Source organism: Equus quagga, chromosome 8, assembly GCF_021613505.1.
Source record: "Equus quagga isolate Etosha38 chromosome 8, UCLA_HA_Equagga_1.0, whole genome shotgun sequence".
Taxonomy (NCBI): domain Eukaryota; kingdom Metazoa; phylum Chordata; class Mammalia; order Perissodactyla; family Equidae; genus Equus; species Equus quagga.
In genome coordinates this window covers 121054859-121082060 of record NC_060274.1, presented here as the reverse complement: position 1 = coordinate 121082060, position 27202 = coordinate 121054859, and the positions used below count along the sequence as shown (strand labels likewise).

General features: G+C 42.0%; 1 protein-coding gene and 1 pseudogene across 1 annotated transcript; both read left to right on the top strand.

Annotated features, from left to right (window-relative positions):
* Positions 1-798: 798 nt before the first annotated feature.
* LOC124243509 (olfactory receptor 2F2-like) lies at positions 799-1434 on the top strand (annotated as a pseudogene).
* Positions 1435-22373: 20939 nt separating this feature from the next.
* Positions 22374-23384, top strand: LOC124243405 (olfactory receptor 2F1-like). Its single transcript, XM_046668979.1, has one exon. The coding sequence runs from the start codon at positions 22374-22376 to the stop codon at positions 23382-23384; it is 1011 nt and encodes a 336-aa protein (XP_046524935.1).
* Positions 23385-27202: the final 3818 nt, after the last annotated feature.

Below are 27202 nucleotides of genomic sequence, written 5' to 3'. Positions count from 1 at the left end.
ATAATTATTAAACTGTCCCTGATTAAATTATAAGGACCAAAGAAGCAGAGTTCATGTTCTGTCTTTCTGGTTCACAAACAGGTGTGTGATGTCCAGCAGAGTCCCTGCACAAAGCAAGGACTTAACAGGCATTGGTTTAAGGGATTTAAGCTTCATCTGGACTGATGAGCACAATGAGAATGATGTGAGAGGACTGCTTTCTAGGCACAGACCTAGACTGGAGCTGAGAAGAAACATGAAGAGAAACTAAGTTCAGTCTTTTAGGAACAACATTGAAGAACCCGGGGCTCCCGTCTCGGTCTCAAGTGTCTGATTGGAATACTTTGCCCACTGCTCCCCCGACTGAAGAGTCCTTCCTTTACTCTTTGGGCTCCACTGTCCTTCCCTCTTTTTCCATTTTCTACTTCCCTTCCTTAGTTTTTCTTTCTCTTTTACTTTCTTTTTTTTTCTTTCCTTCTATCATTTTTTTCTCCACCACTTTTTTCCACTATCTTTCCTTCTGCATTGATAGATTATCTCCTATATTAACTGTAACTGTGCTGAATCTAGACATAGAAGGATGACCAGAACAGGGGCTTTTTCCTTGAGAATCTCACTGTCTAGTGTGAGACCCCAAATGCCCCTTTCTCCAACATCTTCATTGCATTCCCCCTGAGCACCTAGGATAAGGAACCTGAGGGGAGGAGTCTCAATTCCAGCCCTAGTGCTAGAAAGCCAAATCCTAGCCTCTTAAAGTAAGGCTGTCACTTGTCCCTCCCTGGCTCTGTTCCTCCTCCAACAGCCTGACCCACCTGCTCCATGAGGAGAGACAACATGACCTGGGTGAGTGAGTTTGTCCTAATGGGGCTCTCCAGTGACAGGCAGATCCAGGCTGCACTCTTTGTCCTGTTTGGGGTTGGATATCTGCTGACCCTGCTGAGCAATAGACTCATTGTCCTCCTGATCAGGCTGGATGCATGACTGCAACTACCCATTTACTTCTTCCTCTGTAATCTGGTGGTGTTAGACATCTACTACACCTCCAGTGGGGTCCCCCAGATGTTGGCGCATTTCTTCCAGGAGAAGAAGACTATCTCTTTCACCTGATGTGCAACTCAGCTCTTCTTCTCACTGGCCCTGGGGGGGGACTGAGTTCCTGCTGCTGGCAGCAATGGTCTATGACCACCACGTGGAAGTCTGTGACCGACTGTTCTACTTGGCAGTGATGGGCCCTAGGAGCTGTATGGCACTGGCAGTGGTCTCTTGGCTTGTGGGCCTGGCTCATTCTGCAGTTGGGATGGCAGTCACCATGTGCCTTCCCACTTGTGGGCATCACGTGCTGAACCATGTGTCCTGTGAGACACTGGCACTGGTCAGTTGGCCTGCATGGACATCACCCTCAACCAGGCGGTCATAATGGCCTCCAGCATGGTGGTGCTTCTGGTACCCTGCTGATACCCTTTTCATTTTTTATTGAAGACCCCCTTTCCCTCACTCACTCCATCAACCCCTGCCTTTCTCCCTCTCCTCCTAGCACCATCAGTAGCTTCCATCTTCCCTCTTCCCCCCCCACCCGCTCCTTTCCATGACCATTTCCACTCCCATCTGAGGCATTCAACCCCAAACGCAAGTCAAAATTCTCTCTTGTTTTTAGATCTTTCTCTAACTATTAATTTCTCCCCTCTATCCCAGATCAACAGAGTATCTTTTCCTTTCTCTATTCCCTATTAATATTCTCTCTTCCAACTGAAGCCTTCACGTGTAGGCATTTGCCTGCCCTTTGCCCAGTGTCTACATTTGTACAGCAAAGAGACCTCCGGATTTCTTTCTCCTTAGTTCCTGAAGGGAAACAAATCACAGGCACTTATAATTTAATATATCTTCATCATACACCTGTGGAACATTTAGCTCTGAGCAGTGTGATACCCTAGTACACCTTCTAACAGAGCCTGGCTACAAAAGGATCACCAAAATCATTGAATGAGCAAATTTTTTTGTGAGGTTTTTTTGATAAAACTAGTTAAATGTTGGAAGATGTCAACCAAAAACAATGATGTTGGTTCTAAACTGATTATGGTATAATTCTTCTTCATTAAACTACAACATGGTTGAGACAAGAATCTACTGAAACCTTCTTTTATAATAATTAAAAAATACCTTTTGTATATGAAACAATACTTATATTCTATTCTCCATGGCAGGAGTGCATACATCTAGTTTATCCAGCAAAGACATCACCTCATGAAGTTACAGGTTACAAAAAGAGAAGAGGCTCCAAAATATTTTCTTATCCATTGTTTGAGTTTCAGAATTTAGAAATATTTTTTGGCCCTTGTCTGTTTAAAAAGAGATATCATATTTTTAAAAAGACATTTACTCATCATGAGGAAACAACAGTTTGGTCGCTCAAGAGACCCTCTGAGTGGAGTCCTTCTTGAGGTGTTATCACAGAGTGGGCTCTATGAAAACATCCATAATAAGGTTCTACACTGAGCTCCTGGATGAGAGAACGAATTTTAAGGAAACCATTCCTCAATACAACGTTCATTCATTCAGTCAGTCCACCGATTTTACATGCCAACCTCTGTTAGAATCTAGAAAGGGGAACACTAAAAAGAGAAAACACCCTCTACCCTTCGAGCAGTTAGTTTGTTAGAAGTCAGAAAAGAGAAGTGGACAAGCTGGACTTAGTGGACGTGTTTTTCCAATTCTACTTCCTGGCTGCAGAGAAAGTTGAGAGCCCATGTGTGTAAGCTCCATCATACCACTAAACTATGGAATAAATGTTTTCCTTTTAGGATAAAAAAGAAAGAGTTCCTTTTTATCTTTGCTGGGCTTTAGTCTCTATCAAAGGATAAAGATGTCATTTTTGTTCTTAGTTCAAATGTACTAAGAAATGTTACGGTCTTTTTTTTCGTTGTTTATTAACAGCAAGTCCCTCTAGCCCCATTTACAAACTGGTAAGCTGAACCTCCAGTCTGCCAGCCTGTCCAACTACTCTTCAGCCTGTTTCCTGCATAACTTGGTGACCGTCCAAAGTCCCCACCCCACTCCCCAAGGGCAGCAACCCGAGCACCTTTCCTGACACATTGTTTTTGGACCAGACCTCAAAAAGCTAAGGGAAAGTGGACGCTCAGTAAACCAAAGGCCAGACATCCAGCAGCATTTTTTCACTGATTCTCAGTGAGATTTGAGGCAAATCAATTAACCTCTCTTGGCCTAAATTTTTTTAAATGAAGAATGAGGCATTTAGCCCAAAAGACCTTTCCTCCTCAGAGACTCTTCCAGGTTTATCTCAAAACATACTCCTCCCCCAAATCATGTCTTGAGTCTTCAAAAATAAGGTTAAAATTTCCCTGTAAAACAATGATTCTTGAATTAGCCTCACATTTTAATTACCTGGGAAACATTAAAAGTTCCTGTTATACTAATGTCTGGGTTTCTCTCACCTGAGATTCTGATTTAATTGCTCTGAGGTGTGGCCTGTGCTCTGGAATTTTCAAAACATCCCAGGGGATTCTAATGTGCAGTCAGTGTGGAAAACACTGCTCTGATATCCACCATGGCTCCTGTGTGATTTTCACAGGTGAATCCTAGTGTCTGGAGTTTTTACTGTCCTTCTCAAGCTTCCCCTAATGGATGTGCAAATGGGCTTTTCCAGCCATTGGACTCTTCTCACCGTCCCTGTGGTCTCCCCTTTTCTCACACTAACCAATAGCACTACCTTCTCCCACCGTGTGGCAGAGAGACTTGAGATAAATATTGAAATAGGGTTAGAGGGACTTGCTATTAATAAACAAAGAAAATAAGACAGTAACATTTCTCAGTACATTTGTACTAAGAACAAAAATGGCATCTTTATCCTTTGATAGAGACCAAACTCCAGCAAAGGAAACAGGGAGGTGTCACAAGGGCAAACATGTCTGCTGTGACAGCAGGATTTACACATAACAAAGTTCCAAGGGTTTTAGAGGCACTCCCTTATTGGCTTCATCTGTGGGCGCCATCAGTTTCCAAATATTATCATTGCAAGTAAGTGATGTGCGCATTCATCTTTTATTAATCACTTACTTTAACATTCAAATAAATGCCAGCATTTCGCCAAGGATATAACATAATCTCAAGAAGTTGGGACATAATTATAGTTGATACAGTGTTCTACAATGACGCCTTGATCTTATCAACCTAGTACTAAGACTGATTAACCAATACGCTGAGAACCAAGTGAACAATTTTGTCTCTGTCACTAACCCAGCCTGGATTATGGGAGAAGCAGGAAGAATTGCTGGCTCCAGAGTGAGCAATAAGGATAGGAGAGGATTCCAGAACACAAGTTCTACATCTTTGGAATCAAAGAATAATCCTCAAGAGCAATACTTTAAGCTTTCTTTATTTATATGCCCAACATAAATTTATTATGAAACACTCATTAGGAATATTTGTATAAAAAGAAAAATCAGAAAACATCCAGGACTTGTAGAAGTTCAGGGTCTGCTGGAGAAAAATACAAGTCTGTGCAGGCTCACTTAAAGTCCTTTGCTCATGCCCAGACAGTCTATGACCAGTAGGTGGCCGTCTGTGATCCCCTGCCCTACGTGGCCATGTTGGGCCCCTGACAGTCTCTTGGTTTGTGTGTGTGGCTAATTCTATAGCAGAAACAGTGGTCACCATGTTCCTGCCCAACTGTGGGCACCACATACTGAACCATGTGGCCTGTGTGGATGTCACACATACACCACGTTGTCATGGTGAGCTCCAGCGTAGTGGTGTTGCTGCTGTCCTGAGCTGAATGCTGGGTGGGATCAGAGCTGTAGAAAGAGAGAGATGCACAAGAACTTAGAAGCAGAAAGAGGAGGGCTTGCTCTAAAGATGAAGAAGCTTGTACTAAGGTATAAAGTATTTGTGCAACTGTGCATTGTGTGTGTACATTTTAGAAAGATGCATCTTTGTTTTTGAAGGCACAGATAAGTAAATAATGACTTAAGCTCTAGAATCTTCTTGGTAGCACTAGCATTTTCCCAACAAGATTCAAAAGCAGTTTCTACCAATCAGAAATGTTAAAGATTTGTTGACTGATTGAACATCAACATAATTCCCGTGATCGATTTCATCATTGTCCTTACTGTCAATTTCACCAACTTCTGTCTATCAATCAAATCACACATTTAATGAACACTTCCTCTGTGCCCAGCCCTGACACTCTTTGTCACCACAGTTGCCATCCCAGCTCCCTCCTCCTAAGTGCAGACAGCCTCACGGGGCCTGGGACACTATGTGGGTTTCGAAAAGAATACCCATCAGTAACAGATTCTTGTGAAGCTCCGCTGTGTGCAATGCACTGTGCGAGGTGCTGCAGAAGACAAACCAAGTCTAATGCAGGATCCTTCCCCACAACCGGGGGATTATTTGAAAAGATAAGAGATAAATACCAAAAGGAAACTGCAACATAATCCAACCATACAAAAAGAATGATGAGGCAATATTTGGTGAATTGTCAAATATGAGATAGAGATTAAAAACTCCATGGAATTCTTGAAATTCCCTCATGAAGGGGAGAAATCCAGGTGGTTTGCAAAGGAATTAAAGGGAAAGGAAAAAGTTAAATGGGGCATCAGAAAATGGTAGAATTTGGATAGATGACGGAGGAGAGAGAGCTAGGTTCATTCCTGATGAGGGGGAATGATATAAGCCAGGTGTGAATGTGGAAAAATAAGGTCTATGTGGGACCAAGTGAGCAAACAAGTTTGGTTAGAGCAAAGGTTTCATTCTGAGGCATCATGAGGAGGAGGCAAGGCTGGAAAGAAGGGATGTGCCTAGTAAGGCTTGAAAACAGGGCCAAGGAATATACAGTAGAGGCAATGGCAAGACAGTTGAGTTTTTGATGTGGGGAAAACACATTGAATGTGGTCTTCTAGAAGCTGTCCTCTTCCTCTGCACCAGGCCTGATAGACTGACTGAGACAAAAATAAATAACACAACTTTTTCCTTCTTTTTGTCCAAGAAACTCTCTATTTCATGCTTCCCTAGAGGGAGTAAGTGAATCAACTGTAAATCCATGTCCTCTAGTTAGATCAGCCTTCATAGACCAGGTAGAGTTCAAGGGAGGGTTCAAAGAGCAAAAGGGTTGGGAAGCCAGAGGATATAGACCAGACGTTATCTAAAACATCAGGAAATGTCAGAGGTAAAAATGAATGAGCAGATCTGGAAGCTGAGAATTGAACAAAGAGTGTAACTGTGGATAAAGTGTCTTCTGTTTTCCTTTTTCTCTACTTTAAATGCGAGGATAACCAGGCCATCTGAGGAACACTCTGAAGACTGAGTGAGATAAACAGAGCTTCCTGGGTGTTGTCTATAAGGTCTCCTCTGAGAGCAGCCATGTTTGTCTGATCTTGTGCCACATGTCATGGGACCACCCTCTGCTGAGATGGGCCCCATATGGTCAGGGAGGGTTTGGAGTTTGCTTTTCTAATATTGACTCACAAAACGAGTCTGAGTCTCATCAAGGCACTAACCTGGGAAGATTTCAAATCTTTTTTAATTTTTTTCATGGAGAAAAGTCAATGCATGAAGGTCAGGAGAGCAAACTTCAGGATCCAAGGTAGGAACTAAATTAGGAGAGTATTTCTAGAATCACTCAGAGACAAGGGAGGGAGAAAATGGGTGTGAGGGCACAGTGCTCTGCAGCCATTGTGAACACATCTGGGCATTCACATGGTAGAGGATCCCTGAGGGTAAGACCTCCCTGGCTCTCCAGGAGGCCACAATCCAAGCTCTTCTTTCCAGAACATAATCCCCCTTGGCAGCATTCTTTGCTTCACACAATCATATGACTTTACATAATTTAATCACAGAATTACCACCGGGGTCAGGGGTCCTTAGCCTGGAGTTCATTGACAAGTTTCAGGGTCTATGAGCTCCCTGGAATCGTGTGTTCAAATGGTATCTCATCCAGTTTTACCATGTCCTGAGGGAACCCATGTGAGATGCACCCTATACCCAGTCTCTGCTGTGTCCTCCTGTTACACACTCACAGGCCGTCGTGCTTGCCCTCAGAGCACTTTCTCAGTTTGTAAAGATGTGCTTGTTTGTATGACTAGACAAGTTATCCCTGACTCTTCCTCGCAAGACTGTCAGCTCCATGGGGGAAGAAACTGTCTGCGATGCTCACCACTTTACCCCAGCAAAGGGCGCTGTCTGCATGGAACCACTCAGAGTATTTGTTAACTGAATAAATTCTCAAGAAGCCTATGGCCCCTTCAATAAGTTGACACGTCCTGATTTATATATTGGTTTGTATTAATGTGTATGAAACTTTTAATAGTGAGCTGCAATATATGCCATGGTTGATAAACGAGGGTTTTAGATCAGCTTTCCTGGCACCGTACAACTGGACTTAGCACTGGGAAACGCTGCCAGAATAAGGCAGTGGAATGTGTAGCACGTGTTCAAGGGTCCATCAATCAATCTGTTATCTGATTGATCTAATCTAATTTCTAATACATTTTCTCAGTCTTTTCATTTCTTCCCTCAATATAACAGCTCAGTATAGCAACCTTACAAAACATAATAGAAAAATAAAGTGTAAACATAACAGCTAGGTAATCCCTAGTAACTCTCTTCATATTCCTATCAGAATTTCCTCCTTTCTCCTTTATATCTTCAAAGACAAAAAAAACTTTTTGCTCTTTTCTCACCTCCCTTAGCTGACGTCAAAAGACTACGTAAGTGAATTATTCTCTTGGAGTCATGCCATCTAAGGAGGGGCTAGTGAACTCCAGGTACTTCAGCATCTGAATCCCTTTTCAGTGATTTGTTATCCACCACAAGTGGGCTTTATTTATCTCAGCTACACATAGCATATTTGGCAATTGAAAAATTGGAAAAAATGGAAAAAAGAAGAGACAGAGAAAAAAACAGAATAACTGGCCTTTCCTGGTGGCTAAAAAAGTCTTTGTCATACTCTGATTTCTCTACTCTTTTCATACTGATGCAGATACAGAAAATAATTAAGAAAAATAATATTTAATGCTGCATTATTATAATTACTTTTAAAAAGCCATGTTGAGTACTCTGTGCGTATCATGCATTGACATTACCTGTCTCAACCTTTGCAGTTGCTCAGAGGTTGTCACACTTAGAACATTTAATGAACCAGGAAACTAACGCATAAAGGGCTCAGTGTACCTAGGAATACACCTTACAATAATGTAGACAATCTCTTTTTTGACAAATTAAAACACTGCTGAAAATAATAAGAGAAATCATGAACAAATGGACCGGTATCCCATATCCTTAAGTAGGAAGACTCAATATCATGGATATATACGTCTCCTTGTGTTAAATTACATAGTTAATAGGATCTAACTTAATTAAAAAAGGGGAGCAGATTTTTGTTTGGAACCAAGCAAGATTGTTCCAAAAATAATAACAGGAAATTTCTGAAAAAGAAGATTCATGAAATAGGACTATTATACTGGTTATTCAAACATCACAAACCTAAAGTAGTTAAAATGCAGTGGTAGTGGCACATGCTCACACCAAAGCAGCTAAACCGAATAGAAAATCTGGATACGTACATATATATACACAGGAATTCACTAATGATAAAAAGTAGCATTTTATATCAGTGGAGAAAAATAATTATTCAATAAATAGCGTCAAGGCAACAAGCTAATCATCTGGAAAAGAATAAAATTTACCCATACATGACACCTTATATCAGAATAAATTTCATAAGCTTCAAATATTTCAGTATAGAAATGAAAACATAAAAGTACTAGAAGAAAGCAAAAGGAAGTTTTTTGAAAGTGATATCAAAGTGAAGAAGGCCTTCTAACTATGAGATAAAATCCCAGAAGTTATTAAAATTTCTTTTGGATAAATCCAGCAAAAATTCTGCATGGCAAAAGCCACTACCATAAAAGTAAAAAAACAGAAACAAACATGAAGGATAAGGTGGTGGCTGGGTCCAGATGCAAAGGGATAGCATAAAGGAGTTCTTTTGTGATGATGGAACATTTCTGTGTCTTGATTGTAGTTGCACAAATCTGTGTATAGGATAAAACTGCATCGAAACACTCACACACATGAATGCAGGTAAAAAGATTAGTGCAAACTGAATAAAGTCTGAAGATTTATTAACATTAATGTACAGATGTCACTTTCCCAGTTTTGGTATTGTCCTACAGCCAAATAACATGTCACCACTGGGGAAGCTGGTTGAAGGGGACATAGGACTCTGGGCTATTTTTACAACTTCCTGTCAGTTTATAGCTATTTCAAAATAAAAAAGCTTTAAAACATTAATATTAGAGTCAATAACAGTCTATTCTTCCCAGTGATCTTCACAGCTTGGCTCCTTGTCATTCAGCTGCTGTCTCAACTGAAATAGTGACTCCTCATAGAAGCCTTCAACAGTCACCCTACATATGTCACCTCTCTGCACTCTCTCACGTTACCATGCTGTAATTCCTAATCATCTCTCATTATTAGAAATTATATGATGCTCTTTTTAATTGCCTGTTCCTCCCTATAGAATATAAGCTCAATGAAAACTGTCCAAATTACTCAAACTGTGTCTGGTATGCAGTAGCTGCTCAGTAAATTGTTGAAACAATGAGTGAAGAAATCAATGTTATGACACGATAGCATTTATATATAAAAAAATAGAATAGAATCTGTGCACGTGCATGTTGTGTGTGCTTGTATATGATCTGTATGTGTCACACACACACTTATAATCAGATAAAGAATCTGAGGAACTAGCAAAGTTTGGACATACCTTTAGTCTCACTGAATACTTTCTTTACATACATGGATCTGTTGTTTATTCAATGAATGCTTTCAAACTAAAAATAAAGGCTAGGCAGAGGAAGAGGAATGCACAGAGGAGTTTTCTAAAAAGAGTAATCAAAAAAGGAGAATAGAATCTAAGAGAGCCTGGTGTCATGGACACCAAAGAAAGAGAGTTTCAAGGATGGAGTGATAAACTGTGCCCAATGATACTACTATTTCTAGAATAATATGACACTAGAGTCAGAGACAATTTTAAAAATGTCTGATCCACCCCAAGAACATCATACTCACCAGTGCAACCCTCGGCAAAGCCCGTATGAAGGCCTGGGAACCCAAGAACAAAGCCCTCATCCGGAAATGCTGACCAGCCAGAAATCATGCAATGACTGCCAGGACCAGTCAGTACTGAAAACATATGGAGAACCAACTCAAGTATTTGACCACCTTCCAGAGTGGGAAGTAACATTGGCTTTCATTTTAAGTGCTTAAATATTTAACACTGTTTCAAGATTTGTACCTGGGATTTGTTTTCATCAGGTATGGTAAGGTGACAGACACAGAGACAACCGCCTTTGAAAGAAGAGTTTGTTAGTTCCAGTTCTCAAGAGAAGGGGTCACACCATACCATGAAGGGCCCATGGGGAAGCACTGGGTCAGTCTTGAAGCAGAAAGAGAGAGGAGAGAGCATGACCCACAGTCTTTATTGTGGTTTCTGTGGGAAGGATGGGCCAGGCAGGGTAGGAAAGCTTGAGTAAGCATATGCTTACATAGTTTGAATAATTTGTGGGCTCTGGGATAAAGGAGTGCTTTCTAGCTTCCAGTCTAGTTGAACTGATGCAGGGGAGGGCAAGGCAACTGTTGGCTTGCTGCCTAAGAGTTAAGGAGGTGATTGGGATATGGACATTGGATTGGTTGGTTGGTTAGGTTTGCATAGGAAAGGAAAGGTGTGCTCAGCAGGAAGTTAGTTTGGTATCTCTAGAAATTAGCTAGCTCTGGAAGGGCAGCCTCTCCCCAGCCAGCAAGACCCCCAAGATGTCAAAACATCATAAAGTATAGAAAATAAAAGACATGATTAATACAAACACAACTCTAAAAATGATACCTAAGACAGTGTGTGTAACTTCTCAAATACAAATTTCTCAGTGCTTGGAACTGCTGAAGAAAATCTCACAACTCTGTGTCAGTGGCGCTGGAGCTTCATGAGATCCAAACTCAGTCACATATGATCCTCTGCCCATCAATGCATCTGTTTCAGTGGGTCCTTCACTCGGCTGCACACTGGTATCACCTGAAGTCCTTTAAAAATGCTAATATCTGCACCCAACCTCGAAAGAGTCAGACTTAATTGGTCTTGGTGAAGGTGGGGCATGGGAAATTGTAAAAGCTCCTCTTAAGTGATTCTGAGGTGCAGCCAAGGTTGAGAACCTTTGCCCTGTGTATCAGCAACTCCAGCCCTTCACAGCGGAAGAGGCTGCCCTCCTCCTGCTTAAATGTAATCCTTCTACTTGGGTTCCAGATTCGCATCTTCACACACTCCTCAGATAGCTCATACATTACTTGCTGCTACTGTCTCCCATGCCTTGAACTGGAGCATGTACACTTCTTTAAGATAGGGAAGTTCCAATTACTCTGATTGCACAGGTTCTTCTCCCTGAAGTAGGGGAAGGTGGCTAGATTATGAAATATTAGCAGTTCCCAGTCAGTGAATACTTCCCCAGGCTAGGTAGGTAACAGGACAAGCAGGTTAGAAGGGAGAGAACCAGAACTGGGTCATCCAGACTGGATAAAGAAAGGTGAAGTAAACAAGGAAGATGCATAATAAATCTTCAGTGAAATTTCTCTGCTTATGAGACAGTTTCCTGCATCTATGCGAGGTCCACTTACAGGAGTAATATTGTTGTAGCCCTTTTGGTGACCACGTTTCTTCAAGAAATTTGCAATGTAGGTAACAGTTCAGCTTTTCTATTAATGACTTAAGTCTTTTCCTCAAGCTTCTGAAATTCCAGTCCCACATGGTGGAGAATTAAGATTTCTGTGATCCTCCTGACAATGGGCAACTGTACCTTCTTCATCTCATAATGGGAGGAGGAGGCCTCCTGACTATATGCTCTTCCTTACTCCCTCCAGTGACCCACTTAGCTGCCTTATAAGATGTGCATAAGCAATACCTATTTTTAATGCAGGGTCTCAACCATAAAAGGCACATACAGATCATAAAAATATAACCTATTATAAACTTGGCTTTTAAAAATAATATGCTAGCTTAAGTGGTATTTAATAAACAGTTACATTGTTTACCTTAGAACTTGAGAGTAAATATTTGGACAACCTAGGTATCTTAAAATTGTTTTTCAAGGATGTTTGAAATACGTATCTTCTAATTCTCTAAATAAACTACTCTTTCACAAGCTGAAGCCTCTGAAATCACTCACTGATCTGAATGCCAGTCAAACCAGTGGAGTAGAATTCTAAAATCATGATTGTGATGATATTAATAATGATTATACTACTAGTTCCACTAGAATTCTTAAAAGTAAAAGAGCCAAGCAAGTATAAGCCTCAGAGTCAGAGCCCGTGGAGTCAGACTGGAAATACTTGGCATTGGGCAAACCTTGTGTAGCCTGGCTCAGCCTCAATTTTCTCCTTCCTCAAATGAGATAGTGTCTATGAAATTCCTAGAAAGGAATTAAGCATGATACAAATGGGAGGACTTTTTCATTTTTTAGAATAAGGAGAATGGAACACCTTTCTAGCAAGATAAGAGCTTGAAAGTCATCTTTCTTAAGAGAGCTGGGAAATTTCTTAGGCTTTTTTTCACTGGACTTGGAGATAGATGGAGAGAAGGAGGAAGTCCGTGAGGCAGCTTCTCAGGGTAGTACCCCTCCTGCTCCACCATGTCTTCAAGACATTGACAGTAAGCTCACTACTAACAGAGACAGAAGCAAGATGAGAAGCGTTCTTGTTGCCACTGTGAATAGCTCCAGCATCCAGATTTGCTCTTGGATAACTATTCTCAGCCTTCATGCTCACATTCTTTTTAGATCTACCCTCAGACTTCAGCGTCCCCATGCCCACCCATCTGGCCAGAAAAAAGCTTCCTAGCCTGGAATCTATCCTCTCCCTCTCTGTGTCCTTTGGGATGGCCCCTAGCTGCCCTTTACAGCTCCACACGCTGAGAGCTCTGGAGCATTCTACATTGAATCCAGAGCTTCAGGAGTAACTCCAACCAGCGAAGCTTCTAAAAGAGTACTTCCAAAACATGTCTCACAAAATCCCAAGGATGGCATAAAACACTTTAATTTGATGCAGAGAATTGGTGGAACAGCTTGCAATTTGCAAAAGAGAAAAATCAGAAAATTTTGAGTTTACACAGCTCAACAGAAGAGAAGTTAAATGTGTGAGGGGAAAAATTAGTTTCTATTTATAGCATTGATTTGACTAGCAGTTTTCTTCTAAAGTGTTGAAAATATTTCAAACATAAAAATACCTACCATTCCTGGAGGGTTTACCACAGACTAGACACTGTGCTGAGTGCTTCACATGGATGATTTCATTTCATCCTCACAGAGCCTCATGAAACAGATATTGTCATGCTCCCCATTTTACATGTGAAGAAACTGAGGCAATTGAGACTTTCACTTGCCCAATGTCATAAATGCACAGGATGGGGAGACCGGATTCAGACACGGGCATTCAGAATTTGGAACCTACACCCTTAGCCACTAGGATCTGCTGCCTCCAGCTGAGTAGAGAAAACCTCCTCTGCTACACGGAGTGCATGTGACACTGAAGAAGCTTTGAGAGTCTGGTGAGAATGTCACAGCCAGGATGGGATTCCCAGGCTCCTGACCACCACATCTCAGATCTGTCGTGTTCCAGAAACCAAGAGGAACTGGCTTATTGAACATTTTGAATTCACAGGCAATAGGCAGAAAATCATTTTGTTTCTTCTGGCCTCTAAACTCTCAAAGCTGCACTGTGGGGTTAGTCTTTTCTCTACTCGTGGACTAAACCCATAACTTGTAGCATAACGTCCTGGTTTCTGTGGGAAATAATTAAGTTCCCAGTCACTTTCAGTCTCCAAATGTTCTCATTTCAGTGTTAAAAATAGCGAGTTCAGTGTAAACTAAAAATTCTGAACCTCATTCTAAAGTGAAGATTCTCCTCACCCCTCAGCCCAGAATCTTGAATTAGGAAAGTTGGCTTCTTTGTTCTTCTCTCTCCCTCCCTCCTCTTCCTCACTGCCCCTCCTGCCTCGCCTCCACTCGACTGCCTCTGATTTTGCTGGGTTGGAGCAAGGGAAAGACACAGGTAAGGGGCAGAAACATTCCAGTTGACCGGCAATGGTGCCCTTAGGGAGCAGATTCCCAAGGCTGGATGACTGCACTCAGAAGCACCTTCACTGTTTCCTTGGAGGTTCTCCAATGGCCTATTGCAGCTCCCTTGATGCGGGCAAAGCTTCTACCTGCCCGCCACTTCTCCTCCACCCACTCCTTCCCCTCCATTGACCACATACAATTCTTCCCTCAACTCCTTGGTATCTGAAGGTCAACACCCTTTAGGGTCACATTTCCCCTCCAAGTAGTCTCTTGGGAGAGAGTTAAAATGACATCTGGTCACCCACTTCCATGAGCAGCTCTGGACTGCAAGAAACCCTTGAGCATCTCTGCTGTGTCCTCAGGCAAGATGCCTTTTACTGCCTACGCAGGCCTCTTCCTTTTCTCTGCCCTGCCTTCTCAAGACCGTCTAGCCACATCTCCTCTCGCCAGTCCTTAGACTCCAGGAACTGCAAAGGGTGCATATTGACTGGTAGAAGAGAATGAATGGCTTCAGGTGGAGGGGAAATCCTCCCATCTCTCATGCACAGAGGTGAAGGAGGACAAACGCTGAAGAACACCAACTCTCTACAAAAACTTTTATTTCCGATTTCTTTCCTCTCCTCTTCAGTTTCAACCCTTTCATCCTGGGCTGGGAGAATGAGACAAGAGCCACCAATCAATTTTGGAAACTGTCTTCTAAACTCGGCAAAAGTGAGAAAGCACTTTAAGTTGGAAGTTATGGATATGAGGCATTGATCTGCTTGTTCTCACACAAAGAGAAAACTGAGACAGAATCCATTTTACTATCCTTTTATGCAAGTTTCACAGCCTTGGAGAAAGAGAAGGGAGGAATTGGGGGTGAAGATCTCCTGGTATTCAGTGACAGATATCTAAGTAGTTATCATAGTGTGTTAAACCCCTGCAAACTGTATGGTCAATAAGTTATTGGCTGTTGTGAATTGTTTCCTGAGACATCCCAGCTCAGGTTCAAGGGAGTCAAGAGGCTCACTACGGATAGTCCCACACTCACCACATGGAGGTGCCTCTAAAGCAAGACGGCAAGATGTGTCCCTCATCATGGAACTCAAAGCTGGCAGAGGAATTGCCTATTCTCAGGAAGGCAGGGTTTTTCATTTGCATTATCCGCTGGAAAAGCTGATGATCAGGCAATTCCAAAAACAGAGTCCATGGGCTGAGGGACAGAGATGGAGAGACAAAAGGAAGTCAGACGCAAGACAGGGAGAGACATGGAGAACAAAGCTGGAGCATCATTAATTGTGAATTAGTCCCAGGGGAACCTGGGAATGGAGAGGAAGGGAAGAGATTAGAATCTATTTTTGTGTCCTATTGCTGCTGTAACAAATTACCACAGATTTAGTAGATTAAAAGAATACACTTATTCTCTAACATTTCTGGAGGTCACAAGTCCAAAATCACTTTTACTGGCCTCAGGCCAAGGCTTTGGCAGGCCTCATTCCCTCTGGAAGCTTCAGAAAAGAACCCTTTTCCTTGTCTTTTTTAGCCTTCAGTGGCCACCTACATTCCTTAGCTTGTGACTCTTTCCTCAGATCACTCCAAACTCTTGCTTCTGTTGTCACATCTCCTTTTGTTTGACTCTGATCTTCCTGCCTCTGTCTTATGGAGACCATTGTGATTACATTGGGACTACCCGGATCATCCAGGCTAGTCTCCCCGTTTCGAAATCCTTAACTCCCCATCTCAAAAACTTAACTCACATCTGCAAAGTTTCTTTTACCATATCAGTTAAAATTCACAGGTCCTGGGGTTTAGGATGTGGACATATGTTGGGGAGGGGGGCATTATTTAGTCTACCACAGGATACAAAATGTTAGAGCAAAATTGAGCCATATTTTTAGGCCTGGAGATGAGCCAGAAAACTCTAGAGAAAAAAGCAAGTCAGCTTCCTTATCTAAAGGTCAGGAAGCCAATTGTTTCTACGAGTAGCATAAAACACCCAGCCAGGACTCTTTTCTCTACTCCTTTTGGTTTTAAGAGACAACATTTTCTTAAGTGATGTGTGGAGAAGATCCTGAAGCAGAAAGATACTGCTTCCCCCAGTACTAACCTCTATGTAGAGAATTTCAGGATGTTAGAGCTTGATGAGACCTCTGCATTCTTCCATTTGCAACCACTTCACTTCAGAAAGGAAAGAATAGTGGAGGCAGCATGGTCTAGTGAAAGAACACAAGGTTTGACATCAGACATATCTCAATTTTCATCTCAGCTGGTTCTTCTCCAGCCAAGTCTCTGCTGACCTCACATAGAGTTGCTCTGAAATTAACAGAATAACGTTTATCCTCTCTTAGTTCCCTAAGACATGGCACATACGCGCCCCCCACGTTAGGGCCAAGCCCATACCAAATAGGCCTCTAGCTCAGAAGGGCCTCTCAAAAGTATCAAACAGTCTCTTTTAGCAAAATATTTCACATACCATATACTTAGTGATCAGTATCTGATTTAGTTATGTAGCTGCTTGCTCATGGTCAGACCTGTTGTGGCTGCATTCCTTCAATTCCTACTCTACCCACGTAAATCCAGCCCCAGTCACTTCCATCCTTGGAGTAATGGAATGGGATTGAATGACAGGTAACCCAGGAGAAAGGCCAAGAGGAAGAAGCTGGAGGCTACATGACCATTGGGATGCATATGGAGCCTAAGGAATAAAGGAGCCAATGGGGAGAGGAGCTAGAAGAATCTCCTTAATGGAAATTCATGGAGTTGAAAATGAGGATCCAACCTGTCCACTGGGGGCAGGTGTGATGAGGTGAAGGGAGGAGAGAAGAGATGCCTGATTCCCCATGCAAGATGGACACTGCATGGAGAATAGTAAGCACAACATAATATTTTGGGAATATTAGATCAATATAGTTTTGTCTTTATTAATTTCAAATTTCTAGTTGTCCTGAGACACCTAAACCCAAACCCAATTATCCTGTCCCCAGTCCAGAGTTCTTGCCACCATGGGATATTTACAGATTTCCCTTTCATGAGATACATGATTCAAAACCTGTAGTCATATGTGCTTTTCGACGTAAAATTTTCATTATTCCTTCCCTCCACCCCTCAACACTCATGCATGTTGCCCAAAGGCCACTCAGTAGTGCTGGATGTTAAGCCAGCGAGTTGACTTCCAGGCATCCCTATCTCAATGTGATATTTCTATATCAACAATAATATTCTAAGTTTAATTTGGATCCATATGAATTCACAATGGATTCATATTCAAAAATAATATATGATTATTGCAGACATTTTTTAAAACACAGATGAGCAGAATGAATAAAATAAAGGTACCTACAAACCTAATATCAGAGATAACCCATTGACATTTTTCGATCATCCTTCCAGTCTTTTTCTATGTTTCTATCTTTATGTACAACCAACTGTATGCATATTCTGTTTTCGCCTTCGGGATCATACTAATCTATAATTTTCTAACCTACTTTTTTAATCCAGTTACATATCATCTGTGTTTGGAAAAGCAGAAGAGATACATTTTTGTTTCACCAGCAAGGAAATATTTTTCTTTGATGATCACACATTATGTTGTCTGGAGATGGTACCCCATAGCTCTTTCCCTTTACCCTTGAGTCACATAGTCACTTCACACCAAATGTACCTTTGATGTGCATCAGGAGTGCCACTCCTCAGGTGTCACTCTCTCTTTCTCTTATCCCTCATGGTGTCCTCAGACTTCTTACCTCTGCCCTCTTCTCAGTCAGAGTTTTTACCACTCCAACTCTCAGTAAGAAGGTCCCATGAGTTTTTACTTTTATGAACTTTGACGTCGGGAGAGCTTCAGGTTACTTGGATCCTAAACGTAGCTGGATAGCGGAAGGGGCAGAAGGGAACCTGAGATTCTACATGTCCTGCAAAAAGGGAAGACCATGAAGTGAAACTACCATTTCCCAGTCCATTGTCATTAAAGTCACAAAACTTCAAGATAATTAAATCTTTACCTTGCTGACAGTAGCTAATTATTACAGAAAAGTTATAGAAGGTTACTTGCTAACAGCGTCTCTTTCATCTTACCAAAGACTCATGTTCTATTACCATAGAACTGGGTAGACAAATATTGGGAATTAAATCTTGTCTTGACTCGCTTCTGGTTCTGTTCCTTCTAGTAATTCCAGTGAAGAGATTAAAACTTCGTGGAAGATGATCAAGAAGTGGGAGATCAAGCTTGATGGAAGTGAGACAGCTTCTGGCGGTATGAAAATATGCAAAGGAAACAACACTCAACAATGTGATTTGGGACCACCAAGGAGCCTAGGGAAATATTTTAATGTCTGTGAATTTGGGACTTCTCAAAGGTCTCCAGGCTATGAATATGATGTTTATACAGTGCAATGCTTACTTGCCACTCCCTAGTCACTAAACTAGATGTGTGGAAAAAGAGAAGAAGGTGAATTCTTCTCCTTCCCATAAGAAGATCAGGCTCTGAGATTTTAATGCTTCATCTCCTTACCAGTTAATCTCAATTCCTTCCCATGAGGTCAGAGGAGTAAATATTCCTGTCTCCTGACTCCTGCCAAAAGTCCTCAAAAATGCCATATCCTTGAAAAACAGTGAAAGACTCAAAAGAGCCAAGTGAGGGCTCATCAGCTTGGGAACTGGGAGGATAATTAAAAGTTGAGATAAAAAGTTTTCACAATGTTTATCCCCTAGGGAACTTAGAGGAGATTAGAGGAGCTGTGGATGCAGAGAAGTAGCTGAGGAGGGAGGGGAGAGGAGAAGAATGAGTAAAGGAACACACCAAGAGCAAGTAATTGCCCTCTGGGGATTCTTAGGTTCTGAAAAGTTATAATTTAAGACTGACAAAGTGAAAAACCTTCATCCCCAGGAGGAGGATGGACAACTGCATCAAGGATTTGCTGAGAGATGTGCTGCCTTCCATCCAAAATGAGTTCTGTGCATGAGTTGAGCACTCAGCCTTGGTGAGTACCCCACAGGGAAGGTTAAGAGGAAATGGTGAGAGGATTTAGCCCAAATCCCTGGGAGCAGCCAGGACTGCCCGTGATCCTCTGCTGTGTTTTTCTCCTTGGTTGTAATTAGAGGCCCTTTGATTCTTCTCATGACCTAGAGGATGCAAGTCACTGTTTTCAAGCCATTGAAAAGAATCCTTGGTCTTGGCCAGTCATTTAATCAACAGTAAAATTGAAGTGATCAGTATATACAGACATATTCAAAGAAGTAAAAAGTGGAAGTCAAGGGATAAGTCTCTTTTTTTGGCCTTAAGTAATCTGTGTTGTGTTGAAAATAAGAAGAAGGAATGAAGAATGGCTGGGCTTGATATAAGAACCAAAGATAGACATAGACTTTATCTTTTCTTGAAGAAAAAGGATGGTGAGCATCCTCAATCATTAGGAAGCACAATCTCTATGGAACTAAGGCAGGTTTAGTCCGTGGTCTGGTGGAAAACTTAGTGTTAGGGGTCATCCACTCTAGGAATGATCTGGGACTGACTTTGGAAAGAAGTTCATGTATCAGATGCTATAGTTTTCATCCTTGCCCCAAGTGGGTGTTCTATTTTTTTGTATGGCCCCTTCCCTATTTCTTTAGCCTCTGGTTTTCAAGTCAACTCGGTCACATCCACTGGCACCTCTCCAACAGTTATGTGTGATGTGAATGCTTTGGTCCCCAAGCCCAGTAACCAGTCATGTCTAACTGCCTACAGTCCCACTAGCTATGCCTACTGACAGTGAACAAAGAATGAAAAATTTCTTTTTCCCTTTTATACTGCTTTGAATTACAGATTATGTATATCACTTATTGCAGATCTTTAATGCTGAGAGAAATCTTGCTCTTTACCTAAGTTGCTCAATCTGCAGATGAAGAAACTGTGGCTCAAAGAGACAGTGTTACAATGGTACATAGATGGTTTACTGATACAGGTTGAAACCCAGGTCTCCTTATTACCAATCCACATACACCTTAACCCACATCTACTTTCTGAAGAAACAAATGCACCGGCTGTTTGTTTGCTTCTACTTCATTATTTTACATATCTGCCCAGCTATTTAGTCCTACTCTATGTTTTCACTGACCAGATACTGCATACTGCAGCTGCCTCTGAAAACTCTGCTAAGGTCCTGATGACTCACTCCCTCTCTATCCTCCTGCCAGGCTGTTCCTGGAGAGGGAGACCAGGCTGTATTCATCACTACTATCCCACTACCTGCCACTGGAACAGGCACTACTCAGTGCTCAGCAAATGTTCACTTAGTCAAGAAAAGTGTAATGAAATACTCTAATTATTCTAAAAATCAGAAAACAAGGATAAGTATTAATAAAAATAGTATATCATCATCTAAACATAGCATCAACAATGTATTGGAGAAAAGGTCCTTGGTTTCCTTGTTTGTTAAATGAAATGGATGGAATACATGATCTCTATGGTTCCTTTCATTTCTAACATTTTTTATTCTCCTATATAATAATGGGACCCTTCTGGCAGTAATCTGGATCCATGACAGTCACTCTAAAGGTGAGGATTCTGGATGCAGCCTCAGATAGTAGGAGACCAGAGTTGAGTTGCTTCCTATGCTGATACAAGGACCAGGCTCCCTGGGGCAGTGCTCAGAACCCCAGCCACCAGCTACAGCACTCTAACCTCGAACTCATCTCCAGCCCTGACAACCTAAAGCCATTTTCTCTTCTTAGCACTCTCTGCAATGAACTCTCTGGCTACCGCAGGGCCAGGGCTGAGTGGAAGGGGAGGGAGGCCTCCATCAATAAAAGCCCAGGACATCACTCCCAACCAGAAAACATCTGAGTTGGATGATGCTTTTCAGTTCTATCGCATATGACGCTGTGGCTTCGCTCTGATTTTCTGAACACTGACATATTATTGCATTTGTCCTTTGTTCAGCTGTCTCACGTGATTCCCGTAGATTTTAACAAGATCCAATTCTTTAAATATTTTATTTGATTCTGTGATGCTGCTAGTTTCCTGAAAACAAATTCCTACTGTTGAAAGGCATTTACTAGAAGCCCATTGAAAGCATAGTACCTCATATACTCAAAAAATATTTTTAATAAATGAGTTTACAATTTACTAATTTTTTAAGAGCAAAAAATATGCCTTGAGATTACATTTCTGTTACGAAAACCTGATGGCATTTAGTCGTGTTTTTGTAGAGGCCTGGGTGACATGTTGGAAGGGAGATAAGTCGGTACAATCTTAGCTAATAGAAAGGAGAATTCACTTCCTCTGAAAGGATTCAGTGGATTACACTCACTTCATACTTAGTAGTAACGTGTGAGTATCATTGGTTTCCAAATGCTCACAGTACTTTCGTTTGTTAATTATTTATTTAAATATCTGAGTATGTACCTATAACTTACTATATAAATTGCGCATTATTGAGAAGGAAGGCATAATGGCAGTGGTAATTTAAATAAACTGCAAATTTAATTAGCCAGCTAGTAACCTTGTTTTTCTCTCTCAGCACTTAGAACAAATACACTTAGTTTCTTTAAATTATTAATCTGTCTCTGATTAAATTATAAGAACCAAGGAAGCAAGGTTCATGCTCTGTCTTTCTGATTCACAGACAAGTGTCTGATGTCCAGCACCACCTCTGGGCCAGAGCAGAGGCTTAGCAGACATTGGTTTAAAGGACTGAAGCGTCATCAGGACTGATGGGCACAATGAGAATGACATGAGAGGATTCTTTCCTAGGCAGTGACCCGGGAAGAAACATGAAGGGAAACTGAGTCCAGTCTATTAAGAACAACACTGAGGAAACTGGGCACCCCTCTTTATCTCAAGTGTCCGATTATAACACCCTACCCACTGCTCCCCCACTGAAGAATCCTTTCTGTACTCCCTGTGCTCCCTGTCCTTCCTCTTTTTCCATTTTCCTACCTTCCTTCATTAGTTTTTTTTCTCTTTTCTTTCCTTCTCGCATTTTTTCTCACTTTTCTCCACCACTGTCTTTCCCTATCTTTCCTTCTTCATTGGTAGATTATCTCCTCTATAACTGTAACTGTGCTGGATCTTAGACATAAAAGGATGACAAGAAAAAGTAATTTATCCTTGAGAATTTCACAGTTTAGTGGGAACACCCAAATGTCCCTCTCACCAACATCATCATCGTATTCTCCCTGAGCACCTAGGTTAAGGAAGCTGGGGGAGGAATCTCAATTACAGCCCCAGGCCTAGCCAAGGGCTTAATCCCATACCCCTAAAGTAAGACCATCACTTGTCCCTCCCTGACTCTGCTCCTCTCCCAACAGCCTAACACACCTGCTTCAATGAGGAGGGACAACTTGACCTGGATGAGTGAGTTTGTCCTCATGGGGCTCTCCAGTGACAGGCAGATCCAGGCTGGACTCTTTGTCTTTTTTGGGGCTGCCTATCTGTTGACTCTGCTGGGCAACGGGCTCATTGTGCTCCTGATTGGCTTGGACACGCGACTGCACCAGCCCATGTACTTCTTCCTCTGTAACCTGGCAATGCTGGACATCTGCTACACCTCCAGTGGGGTCCCTCAGATGCTGGTGCATTTCCTCCTGGAGAAGAAGACCATCTCCTTTAGCCGATGTGCAACCCAACTCTTCTTCTCACTGGCTTTGGGCGGGACCAAGTTCCTGCTGCTGGCAGCAATGGCCTATGACCGCTATGTGGCGGTCTGTGACCCACTGCGCTACGTGGCAGTGATGGGCCCAAGGCGCTGTACAGCACTGGCAATGGTCTCTTGGCTTGTGGGCCTAGCTAATTCTGCAGTGGAGACAGCGGTCACCATGCGCCTGCCCACCTGTGGGCACCACGTGCTGAACCATGTGTCCTGTGAGACACTGGCACTGGTCAGGTTGGCCTGCGTGGACATCACCCTCAACCTGCTGGTCATAATGGCCTCCAGTGTGATGGTGCTGCTGTTGCCCTGCTGCATGGTCTCCTTGTCCTATGCTCACATTGTGGTCACCATCTTGCGGATCCGTTCCAGCGGGGGACGCCGCAAAGCCTTTGGGACCTGTGCTTCTCACCTCACTGTGGTCTCCATGTCTTATGGGATGGCCCTGGTTACCTACATGCAGCCCAGCTCCACAGCTTCAGCTGAGAAGGACAAGGTGGTGGTGCTCTTTTATGCTGTGTTGACTCCCATGTTGAAGCCACTTATCTACAGTCTGTGGAACAAGGAGATGAAGGCTGCTCTGAGTCGAGTTCTCATGAGGAGTTCTGAGCCAAAACTTCAGTCCATGACTTTGTCACAAGAGGGTCTCACTCTGCAGAGAGTGGGCACTGGAGTGTGCATTTCTGCATAATGTCTGTATGTGCATGTATATGGGTGTGTGCACTTGTGTATGTGTGTAAGGGAGCTGCTGGAAGAACCACAGTCTGTATTACTATCCTTTGAGGTAATAGAGTAATGGGGTTTTATCTCTGGACTCTATTTTTGGTCCTGACTTGTTCTTAAAAATTGTGAATTACAACTTTGAGATACATACATCCTACAGAAAATTAAATGGAAAAAATAAAGGTATACCAGCATATATGAATTAGAAAGCAAGGTTAAATCAGAAGTCAGGCAGTGTACAAAACTTATGCCAAGAAAGTCTATTTCCTTGCTAACATTTACAACTGTATGTCTAAGCTTTTCTGCAATCAGTGAGAAAAGCGGAGAGGTGAATTTGTAAGTTACAAAATTCACTGTGCCCATAGGATCAAACAGGTCTTAGGCCGGATGTGCAAACGTCGCTCATGTAACTCACACACGGCCTATCCGAGCTCTATAAGGCAGGGAATTCGCACAGGCACTTGGAGTCAAACTCATTGTAATGGTGCCCACAGCCCTGATGAGCAGGACTGGACCATGTGTGAGTCACGTGGACATCACTCTGCATGTTTCCCTCCTATACTTGCAGTGGTGGCGAATGACTGATCAAAATGTCAAACACAGGACCTCAAACACACATCCTTCCACACAATCAATCTAAGGATATCCTCTTGTGAAAACTGAGGGATGCATTTGGAACTCATGCTTGACTGGAAGATCATGCTACACACGATCAAACGTGAACTGAGCTATTCAGCAAGGAAAGAATCAGTTTCCCATTGGTGATAATTTCTCTCTATTCTCTCACACACAATTAATGATTGAGCGCCAAACATCCTAAAACATAAATAAAAGCAGTGATAATTTTATCCAGAACAGTGTTTAAAACAACTTTTAAAAATCAGAATAAATCTTCTGTTACCTAAATATTACAAATCCCTGCTTTGTCTTCACCACAAACAAAAAATATAAATTGAGAACAATTCAAACTTATAATGATGCTGTTGAGAAAAATGCCAAAAAGTTGTGGAGGAAGGAATTGGGTATCTTTTTAAATTCCTAGTAAAACTTCTAAAAAACAATTTAAAGATTTTTTATCCTTTTTTTTTTATTGTGGTAACATTGGTTTACAGTATATAAATTTCAGATGTACATCAGTATGTTTTGATTTTTGTGTAGACCACATCATCTTCACCACCCAAAGTCTACCTACCATCCTTCACCGTACACATGTGCCCTGTCTCTCCTTTTGCCCTCCTCCCTCCCCACTTCCCCTAAGGTAGCTGCCAATCTAATCTCTGTCTATGAGTTTGTTGTTGTTTTTATCTTCCACTTATGAGTGAAATCATAAGGTATTTGACTTTCTCTGTCTGACTTATTTCGCTTAGCGAATACCCTCAAGGTCCTTCCAAGTTGTTGCAAATGACAAGATTTCATCTGTTTTTATAGCTGAGTAGAATTTCATTGTATATATACCACATCTTCTTTATCCATTCATCCACTGATGGGCACTTAGGTGGTTTCCAAGTCTTGGCTATTGTGAATAATGCTGCAATGAACATAGGGATGCGTGTATCTTTAGACATTCATGTTTTCATTTTCTTTGGATAAATATCCAGAAGAGGAATAGCTTCATCATTTGGTAGTTCCACTCAATTTTTGGAGGACTCTCCATATGGTTTTCAAAGTGGCTGCACCAGTTTACATTCCATCTGCAGTGTATGAGGGTTCACTTTTCTCCACATCCTCTCCAACACTCGATATTTCTGGTCTTCTTCTCACTGGTCCTGGGGAAGACTGAGTTCCTACTGCTGGCCACAATGGCCTATGACCACTACATGGCCATCCATGATCCCCTGCACTGTGTGACAGTGATGGGTACCCAGGAGTCTCTTGATTTGTGCATGTGGCTAATTCTACAGTAAAGACAGTGGTCACTGTGTGCCTGCCAACCTGTGGGTACCATGTGCTGAACCATGTGGCCTTTGTGAATGTGACACACATCACGTTGTCATGGTGGCCTCACCATGTGTAGTAGTGTTGCTGCTGCCTGAGCTGAATGCTGGGTGGGAACTCAGTTGTAGAAACAGAGAAATGCACAAGAACTCAGAAATGGAAAGATGACACCTTGCCCTAAGGACAAGGAAGCTTATACTAAGGCATAAATTCTGTGCAACTGTGCATCATGTGCGTGTCTTTTGGAAAGATGTACTCTTTGTTTTTGGAGGCATAGATAAATAAATAATGACTTAAGCTCTAGAATCTTGTTTGTAGCACTGGCTTTTTCCCAAGAAGTTTCAAAAGCAGTTTCCACCAATCAGAAATGTTAAATATTTTTTGACCGGCTAAATATCAACATAATTCTCATAATTGCTTTCACCATTGTCCTTACTGTCAACTTCACCATTTACAGGCTATCAATCAAATCCCACATTTAATGAACACCTTCTCTGTGCCCAGCCCTGATTCCCTTCCTCGTCACAGTTGCCATTGCAACTCCCCCCTCCTAGGTGCTGAGAGCATGATGGGGCCTGGGACACTATGTGGGTCTCAGAGAGAATATCAATCAGTGAACAGATTCCTGTGAAGCTGCACTGTGTGCAATACACTGTGCCAGGTGCTGCAGGAGACACACCAAGTCTAATGCAGGATCCTTCCCCACAACCTGGGGATTATTTGAAAAGATAAGAGATAAATACCAAAAATAAAATTGCAATATAATCCAACCACGCAAAATTTACAATGAAGCAATATTTGGTTAATTGCCAAACATGAGATAGTGATTAAAAGCCCCAGGGAATTCATGAAATTCCCACATGAAGAGGAGAAATCCAGGTAGTTAGAAAAACAATTAAAGAGAAAGAAAAAGTTAAATTTGGCATCAGAAGATGGTGGAATTTAAATAGATGTGGGAGGAGAGAGAGAAAGATTAATTCTTGGTACTAGGAGAATGATATAAGCCAGGAGTGAGGGTAGAAAAAGTAAGGTCTGTCTGGGCAGGAGTGAGTAAACCAGTTTGAGTAGAGCAAAGATTTCATTCTGAGGCATCATGAGGAGAAGGCAAGGCTGGAAAGAAGGGGTGCACATAGTATGGCTTTGAACACAAAACCAAGGAATTTGCATTAGAGGCAATGGCCCGATAGAAATTCTCATTTAGAGAATAGCACATCAAATATAGTGTTCTAAAAGCTGTCCTCTTCCTCTGCACTGGGCTTGATAGACTGAGAGAAATATAAACGACACAACTTTTTTCTTCTTTTAGTCCAACAAACTCTCTATTTCATGCTTCCCTAGAGGGATTAAGTGAATCAGCTCTGTATAATTCCACTTCCTCTAGTTAGGTCAGCCTTCATAGACCAGGTAGAGTTCAAGGGAGGGTTCAAAGAGCAAAAGGGTTGGGAAGTCAGAGGATATAGGCCAGATGCTATCTAGGGCATCAGGAAATGTTAGAGGTAAAAATGACTGAGATCTGGAAGTTGAGACGTGAACAAAGGGTATAACTGTAGATAAACTATGTTCTGTTTCTTTTTGTCTTTGTTTTATTGAGAAGATAACCACACTATCTGGGGAACATTCTGAAGACTGAGCAAGATAATCAGAGCTTCCTGGGTGTTATCTGTAAGGTCTCATCTGAGAGCAGCCCTGTTTGTCTGATCTCGAGCCCCATGTCAAGGGACTGTCCCCTGCTGAGACGGGCCCCATAGGATCAGGGAGGGTTTGGAGTTTGCTTTTCTAATATTGACTCACAAAGTGAGTCTGAGTCTCACCACAAGCACCAGCTTGGGATGCTCTCAAATCTTTTTTTTT

Bases quoted from the DNA above. Each gene is read 5' to 3' on its own strand.
- LOC124243405 (XM_046668979.1), top strand. From the start codon at position 22,374: ATGAGGAGGGACAACTTGACCTGGATGAGTGAGTTTGTCCTCATGGGG.